Genomic DNA, 9,313 nt, shown 5'->3' with positions numbered 1-9,313 from the left:
GTTTCAAAAGTGGATAAATAAGAATAATAGTATTAGGAAATGTGATGAGACATTCCCATTATATTCCAAAAAAAAATAATGCATAAATTAACAGATAGAAATGCTATAAACATTAACTGAATAAAATATAAATATAAAATAAAATATAAAATAGAATTAAATTTAGTTTATTTCAGCTGCATTTCTCATTTTCATTTTGTGTAACTTGATTTACTAAATAAATTTTTTAAATAAAAATAATAAAATTACAAAACCATATAAAGATTACTAAAAATTTCACCAAAGTTAAAGTAAAAACAGACATTTTCAACAATTTAAATTCAAAAATAGATTGAAAAAATAGATTTTTTTAATTTATTTAAACGCAAAATAATTTCACAATTTTATTGATTTTACTGTATTTTTATTTTAAAAATGCATTTATTTTATTAATGATGCAGAGCATGTAAGGTGAATTTAGGTAACATTTTGGGCCATTTTTTAAAACTTAGGTGACAAACAGTTTCAAAAGTGGATAAATAAGAATAATTAAGAAATGCATCATATTCTAAAATAATGTAATGCATGTGTTGACAGATCTCTCTCTCTCTCTCTATGTTGGGTGTTTTAGTGTTAATATATGTGTGTTTGTGTATGTGTGTGATATTTGCTCTTGTGTGTCTGTGCATGCTTGAGCAGCTGTGAAAGGCTGTTCATCAATCTCTTGTTTGAAGCGTTATGATTGATGGATGAAGAGGCTGCAGTGATTTCTGGCTTGCATCCTTATATGTGTGTAAATGTGTGCATTGTGTGTTGTAAACGTGGCTTCTGTGTGTGTGTGGTGTGTACGTATGTTTACTGTGCATGTGTGAGGATCCATAATCCTGCTGAATGATCCGGTCTTTGACGAACATATCAGAGCCAAGGAATGTGTACTGGTGTGTCCCGGCATGTAACGGAGAGAGGACGTCTGCCATAAAGAGTCACAGAGTGCATTATGAAAGCTGTACTGTATATGGCATTATCCAAACATTAATATCTGCCATGTGTGCGTGTGTTTAGACAGTGATGCTTTGGACTTAGTCTTATACCATCTGAAAGTCATTAACAGTTTACTTTAAGAATTTACACAAATTGTGCTATAAGTGAGTTTTTAGTCTTTTTGATGTCTGCTTTTTATTTTCATTTAATTTTATGGTTTTATGTTGTTAAGCATTGACTGACTAAAATATAAATATAAAATAAAATATAAAATAGAATTATACTTATTTTATTTCAGCAGCTAAAGAAGTCTCTTCTGCTCACTAAGCCTGCATTTATTTGATCCAAAATACAGCAAAAACTGTACCAAATTTTGAAATATTTGTACTATTTAAAATAACTGATTTCTATTTGAATATATTTTAAAATGTATTTTATTCCTTGGATCAAAGCTACATTTTCAGCATCATTACTCCAGTCTTCAGTGTCACATGATCCTTCAGAAATCATACTAATATGCCGATTTTCTGTTCCAGAAACATTTTTTATTATTATTACTATCAATATTTAATTTTTTTAGGATTCTTTGATGAATAGACAGATCCAAAGATCAGCAATTGTCTAAAATAAAATGCTTTTGTAACATTATACACAGAAGAAATGAAAGAAATTATGGAAATTATTACTTCTATTTGGCGAAGATGCTTTAAATTGATCAAAAGTGATGATAAAGACATTTATAATGTTACAAAAGATTTCTACTTCAGATAAATGCTGTTTTTCTGACCTTTCTATTCATCAAAGAAACCTGAAAAAAATCTACTCATCTTTTTTTAAACATAATACTAATAATAAAAAAAAAATTTAGCAGCAAATTAGAATATTAGAATGATTTCTGATGGATCATGTGACACTGAAGACTGGAGTAATGATGCTAAAAATTCAGCTTTGAAATCACAGGAATAAATTACATTTTAAAATATATTCAAATAGAAAACAGTTATTTAAAATAGTAAAAATATTTCAAAATTGTTACTGTTTTTGCTGTACTTTGGACCAAATAAATACAGGCTTGGTGAGCAGAAGAGACTTATTTAAAAAACTTTTTAATGTCTTACTGTCCAAAGACCTTTGGTAGTGTATATGTAACTTAAAATGCTATAAACATTAACTGATTAAAATATAAATATACAATAAAATATAAAATAGAATTAAACTTAGTTTATTTCAGCTGCATTTCTCATTTTCATTTAGTGTAACTTGATTTACTAAATAAAGTAAAAGTAATCAACAGAAATTAATAAACATATACAGACATATTAAAAAATAGTATAATCAAAATGACAAAACCCACTATATAGACATATTAAAAAAAGTAATAATAAAAATGACAAAACCACAAGAAAATTACTAAAAATGTCACCAAAGTTAAAGTAAAAACAGAAATTTTCAATAATTCAAATTTAAAAATAAATTAAATGAAAAACAACTCAAAATAGTTCAAAAAAGGTTTCTAATTAACTAATTTTAAATGTTTCAGTTGAACCACTAAAATTAATGAAACTCAAATAAACAATAGATTAAAGCTAAATAGAAATGTAAAAACATCAAAAACTAAAAAAAGCACATGAAATGACTAAAACTTGTGTTAATATGAAGAATATTTTTCTATAAAGTTTTCATGTCTTTTACCCCTATACTTTGCATTATGTTGTGATTTAGAATTGATGGAAAAATATATATTTCTGTTTTTTTTACATTGTAAAACTTTTCCATTTTACTTGCAGTGTAAAAATGTAAATGAAAACTGAAAATGTAAAAATAAAAGTCAATTCAAAATATTAATAATAAAATGTTCAGAAGCCCTTTAGCAATCACATACAAATTCACTATTATCAAAGCAACTTGTGCTAGCCTAAAACTAATTTTTAGTCCATTTGGTGCTTGGTGAGTCTTAATTTTGTCCCTTTTGTCCATATGTGTGTGTTTTGCAGGCTTGTACAGGAGTGTGTGCCCCCCGCTGGCTCATGGACACCCTGCACAAAGCAAGCTGCATTCTTCACATTCCCGTAACCTGAAGTGAAGTGAGACATCACTGCATACAGCGCGTTTAACCTGGAGCTCAATGAGTCTGGGATTCTCTGAACACGTCATATTGTACCGTAAACATGAGCTCAACGGCAATATGATGTCATAGCATCACAACACTGACACACTTACAGTCATCAAACCAAAAACTGACCTATTTACTTTCTCAATAACATTCCTGGTCCAACTGTGTGTGATTGATTAGTCCATGTGATTCCAAAGAAAGAAATCGTTAGTGTTAGTCAATCATCCATTGCTCTGCCTCCAAAACAACTTTTCTTTTCAATGACATCCTGAATCTCTCTGACTTATTCATCATGTTTCCTCTAACAAATCCATTCTGGTTTGTAACGTCCACTTATTCATGAGACCCTATATGGAAAAAAAAATTATTAATTAAACAAATACATTATATATACAGAGTCTTGCGAAAATATTCATACTCCTTCTTTTTCCACATTTTGTTATATAAAACTGCTTTAAATGACTTTTTTCCACATCAGACTACACTCCATTTACTATAACGGCAAAGCAAAAAACAGGTTTTTAACACCTTTGTAAATTTATTAAAAATAAATACTTAAATGATTCTATTGCATAAGTATTCATACCCTTACTTGGGATGGTTGAAATTTAGCTTAGGAACATAGTGCTTGTAGATGTTTCTACACTTAAAATGAAGTTAACCTGTGAAGTTAAAGGTCTAACATCTTAAAATGCAACAGAGCAAAAATCAAGCCCTGAGGTAAAAAAAAAACTGCCTGTGGAGTTTAGAAAAAGCATTGCATAAAGACACACATCTGGAGAAGAGTTCAGAAAAAATGCAATCAAATATTTCTAGGGAAACCTGAAAATGTGCATCTGCCACCTATCCAACCTGACAGAGCTTGAGATGTGAAGAGGTCAGGAGATGATTATGGCAAGTATTTGCCAAATGCTGATGTTTAAAGGTTGTCACATCGAACCCAGAAAGACTTGAGGCCGTAAAGGTGCTACTGAGTTAAGGGTATGAATACTTATGCAATGCACTTATTTTAGTAAAAAAAAACAAACAAACAAACAAACAAACAAAAAACAATAAATAAACAAAACAATTCTGTTTTTGCTTTGTCATTATGGTGTATGGAGTGTGGATTGATGTGGAGGAAAAAAAAGTAATTTAAAGCATAAGACAGCAACATAAGAAAAGTGAAAAAATAAAGGGGTACTTTTGCAAGACACTATATATATATATATATATATATATATATATATATATATTTACTGTATATATATTTACTGTATATACATCAGAATACATAAAAATGTCCAAAAATATATATATTTAGGCAAATATATTTTCTAACAGTACATTTTTCATAATATATGGTTTTGTATATTTTTGAAAAAATATAAAAAAATAATATAAAATATATTTTATAAAACAAACATATTTGAAAAAAAAAAAAAAGTTTAACAAATTTAATATATTTTAAATTTCAAAAAAATATATTTCAGCATATATTTGAAATATATATTGGTCAGAATTTTTTATATCTGACCAAAATATATATTCGTCAGAATAATAAGTTTATTTATTGTTACCAAAGGACAAAATGAATAAACTTTTCATATTATTGCTATATACCTCAAAATTAGTTCTAATATAACCTGTTTCTCTAGCTTAATCTATCTTATATATTATAAATACTCTTGGCTCATTGAAATTATTTTGTCAGCTTCTTTGGATAAAAGCATAAATGTAAATTTAATACTGTAGATGTAATGCAATAAATCTTATGGAAGTGATATGGGTTGCAAATGGCATTTATGTTGACTTTATGTTGAGTTAATTTTCTATCCCCCGGTTTCACAGACAAATCATAAGCCAAGTCGTAGACTAAAATGTAAGTATAAGCTGTTTCAACTAAAAAACACTTTGGGACTTTTGGCACTGACTGATCTTAAAACATATCAGTGCCTTTGTTTTGTCTCAAGATGCACAATAGTAATGTTTTTTACTAAGCACGTTTATAAAAATTACTTATATGTTCTAATTGAACTATGGCCTAATCCTGGTTTAGTCTAAACCCTGTCTGTGAAACCGGGCCTACATCTATTAACAGACACAAGACTGCAACTGAGTTTGTCGTAACATTGCACCTTTTTGATCGACTTTCAGATCAATATTTATGCATTTATTGAAAACTTGACTGATTGATTGATCGATTTATAAGGGAAGTAACTGGTTTCATTTTGTTTTTCATGTAACCAGAATAGGATTCCCTTCCCCTCTGTACATTCGGACCTGTGTCAAAAGGTCATCACCCTTGTGGCCTTGTATGCTCCAGCTGTCGCATACGTCAGGAGCTCCTGAATCGTTTCGGCCCTAAAATAGTCTGCAAACTTTAATTTTAGGAACAACTTGGAATAGCCCTTGGCTCCCATTCACAGCACTGTTCCTATGCTAGCACAGTTTACAAGGCAAGGTAAGACAAAGCAGGTTTACGTATATATTTCACACACAGTGGTGATTCAAAGTGCTTTAAATTGGTCAATTACAAAGAATGTTGATATCTAATCTGTATTTCAGGTGCATTTACTCATTTATTTCAGTAAGCAGGCATATTGCAAGCAATTAGATGATCATGGTTGTAAAAAAAAAAACTCTCCTGGATGATGCAAAATCAACTTTAGGTTATATGTGACCCTGGACCACAAAACCAGTCTTAAGTAGCATGGGTATATTTGTAGCAATAGCCAAAAATGATCATTTTTTATGCTTAAAATCATTAGGATATTAAGTAAAGATAATGTTCCATGAAGATATTTTGTAAATTTCCCACCATAAATATATCAAAACCTAATGTTTGATTAGTAATATGCATTGCTAAGAACTTCATTTGGCGATTTTCTCACTATTTTAATTTTTTGCACCCTCAGATTACAGATTTTCAAACAGTTGTATCTCGGCCAAATGTTGTCCTATCCTAAAAACCCACAAACAAAATACATCACTGGAAAGCTATGATGTATAAATCTCAATTTCAAAAAATAGACCCTTATGACTGGTTTTGTGGTCCATGGTCACGCATATGTTCAGTTTTCCATATGTGTTTTTAGTATTACGAGGCCTTTATGCTGCTAGACACATAAAGCACTCTATTTCTGTGTTATTTATTTAGGATATTATATTAACAAGGGTCCTTTAAGTGGATGATTGCCCTAAAAGTTTTCTCCTGCTACACCCATCAAATTAGATGAGTCAAAAATACTAAAAGACAGACTGCAATGGACTCAAACCTTGCAGACAAAAAGAGAGAGAGAGTAAATTAAGTCCCACACTGTAAAAGTCCCGCCTACCAGCGTCACTAACCAATCAGAGGCCGCGGCTTTTCGGCGCTGCTCTCTGATTGGTCGCTCACCGCGTAACTGACAGTCCCTGTGAATGAAGTTTTTTCCCACTTTGGCTCCACGAAGTTTCAGTGACGGGGGCATCACTGCAGCGCACTGAAGGGAAGGAAAGAGCAGAAGGGAAAAGAAGGGAGAGAGGTGCCCCATCCATCCATCTATCCATCCACTGAATGCTCCCGCAGGACTTTAAGAACGTATGGCTGCATGAGAGGCTTTGAGCTCTTGCGCTTTCTCTCTCCGGGACTGTTGGGTTGCTGGTTCTGTCCTGATATCAATCAGTTGTTATAATAATATAAGCAAAGTCTTCGCGTCAGGACAGGCGCAGGTGGTCATGGATACACCTATCAGATGGAAAGTAAAGCGGAGGTTTAAGGAGGTGCGGCTGTCGGTACTCCTAGCGTTCCTGATGTTTGTCACCTCACGAGTCAGCGCAGGTAAGAGGCGAATCAGCTGTTCCCAAACTGTTACTTTGTGCCACGGGCCACGCTCACCCGTGGCTGCGCTTCTCCTTCCCGAGCGCATTCCACGGTCAGTCCGCTGTCCCTGGACTGGAATGGCCGGAGGAGGGGATGGGGGCCCTAGAGTGGGATTTTTCAACTAGGGACGTCCGAAGTTATCTTTAAAGCAGTGGCAAATAACGGAATCAGGGGAAGTTTTCCCGTGCAAAGCAACAACTGCGTGAGGAAATCGTGATGCTGTGGCATGCAACTCGTTTACCCTTCTCTCAATTGGTGTAACACTCGCTATTCTTATGCAAATTAGTAAAAAAAATACGTCTTAGTAGAAATCTGAATTCCAGGATTTCATATGCAAACCTAAAAAAGTTCCTCAGTGGTTCTTTGCTTTTGTTTACGGTTCTTGCTTTGTCTAATTCTCGCAGCATAGACAGTATAGTTTTCTAGAACTAGAGGCTAAGAAGTCATTGGTAGAACTTCTCAGTCAGAACTTCTAAAGTTCCTTTAGAAAACCTTTTATGCTTCACCATGAAACTTTGAGGAACCACTGAAGAAGCTTTATCTTTAAGGGTGTATCACATCAGGACCTCTTTTGGTCTCAGACTATGATGTGTGAAGATAAACCGCACAACCTAGATAGACTTTTTGGAAGATGTTTCACATGCTTTTTAGGGCATCTGTCTGAAAGCAGTTTTCCTCCAGCAGGCGCGCTGACTGCAGAACGTAATTGGAAAAATATGCAGGATGAGAAACACACCAGGAGCGAGTGAGACAGAGAGAAGTTTATGTTTTTCCATAGGCTCATAAAACCAACCCATCACTTTGAGACTCCTCTCTGACGTTGCTTTTGGTAAAAGACACATAGATAAATGTAAATAAATGCTTAATGTTTTGGCTTCTGGCGGATGATCTGTAATAAAGAACATCAGTGGGTCAGGGTGGAGTCGCCGCGTTTCTTCTCTGGTAGATCAGAGATGCTCGAGGTGAATCTCGCAATTATGTTGTAAACTAAAGAGGGAGTTACCCAGGAGACGACGTAGAACAGTTAATGTAGAGAGCAACTTCATGCATTTATCAAATTACATACATGCAATATGCCGAGCCAACTTTCTATGGTTTGACATCTGCTTTTTAGTGTCGCGTCATTATGAAGCTCTGTGTATCACAGTCAGATTTGATAGTGTGGAGTTTATTAGTTGCAAGCGTGAATCTGTGGTTTGTACAGTAACGACAGAGCCAAAGCAGACAGGATATGATCTCTCGTTCTCATCTTCCTCGTTTCTCCAGCCTGTCCCAGGGAGTACCCCTCTCTCTCTCTCCGTCTCTCTTTCTCTCGCTCTCTTTCTTCAGGCTGGAGGGCGAAAAAGAGGAGGAGGGATCGAGGGAGGGGGGTTGGAAATTCTGCTCAGCATGTGTGATTAGCTTCGTGTCTGGTCATGGCCGCTTGGCTGCTCATTATAGTGATGGAATTATTGAGAACATTTTGGTCCAGGAACGTCTTGAGAACATGCTGACTTACAGTATTCAATAAATAATAAATTTTGGCAATGATCTAGTAAATCTTAGCAGATGCACTCTAAGAAATCATGATTTTAATTAAAACCATAATTTGGCTTTTTATTCTCAAGATTTTATGAAACCATCATGTACTGGAGCTTTAAAGATCTCAGAAAGCACAACACTGATTTGAAGACCCTGTAATGAAAAATCAAGAGGTTAATCTCCAAAGAACCAGTCATGGAAAACCTAGAATTTTAAAACTGCAACTGCGGGTTCCAGACCTGGAAAAGTCATGGAAATTAAAATAAATTACTTTCTGGTTATGTTAAGCTCTGAAATATTTAACAGAAGTTGTTTTTTTTTATAAACATAATCATGAACATCTGGATAAATCATGGGAATTCACTGGTCAAATGGTGTGAAAACTTGTTTTAGCAGCCAAAAGTGTTTTTTTTGATGCACTTGAGAGCCATTAATTTTAAGTTTAAGAGTCTATCGTAACTGTTAAATCACTCAGCTTAATCGCCTTTGCTTGCACGAGTCAAGGCTGAATTAATTAGAGTGAATCATCGACTTGATTGATTGTTTTATATCTGTCTCTGTGCATCTGTTGAGTAAATTACACTAGAAAGATGGACTAAAATGTATTAGTTGTTTGGTTCCTTACAACCTAGAATGCTTCGGGCTGTGTTCTAAATGCATCTGTGAACCCTATGTAGTGTACTTCAATTCTGTATGCTTCCAGCACACGTGTAGCGGGGTAATGCAGAAAAGATGGTGGACTTGATCCGCAGCCAGACTCTCAGGGATGCATTTTATCGAGACGTGCAGCTGAATCAGTCAGCATCGCTCACTGCTTTCACCACACGTGGTCTACACTCTTAAAAATAAAGGTTCTTTATTGGCATCAGTGGTTC

The 9,313-nt window shown here is 33.9% G+C and overlaps 1 protein-coding gene across 1 annotated transcript in view; it reads left to right on the top strand.

Annotated features, from left to right (window-relative positions):
- Positions 1 to 6,772: 6,772 nt before the first annotated feature.
- The window catches only part of LOC141292083 (uncharacterized), a 107,366-nt gene continuing 104,825 nt past the window's right edge, over positions 6,773 to 9,313 (top strand). Inside the window, exon 1 of the mRNA XM_073824045.1 lies at positions 6,773 to 7,024. Coding sequence (XP_073680146.1) covers positions 6,773 to 7,024 — 252 coding nt within the window. The remainder of the gene's footprint in view (positions 7,025 to 9,313) is intronic.

Source organism: Garra rufa, chromosome 19 (genome assembly GCF_049309525.1).
Source record: "Garra rufa chromosome 19, GarRuf1.0, whole genome shotgun sequence".
Classification (NCBI taxonomy): domain Eukaryota; kingdom Metazoa; phylum Chordata; class Actinopteri; order Cypriniformes; family Cyprinidae; genus Garra; species Garra rufa.
This window is presented reverse-complemented; position numbering and strand designations above follow the sequence as displayed.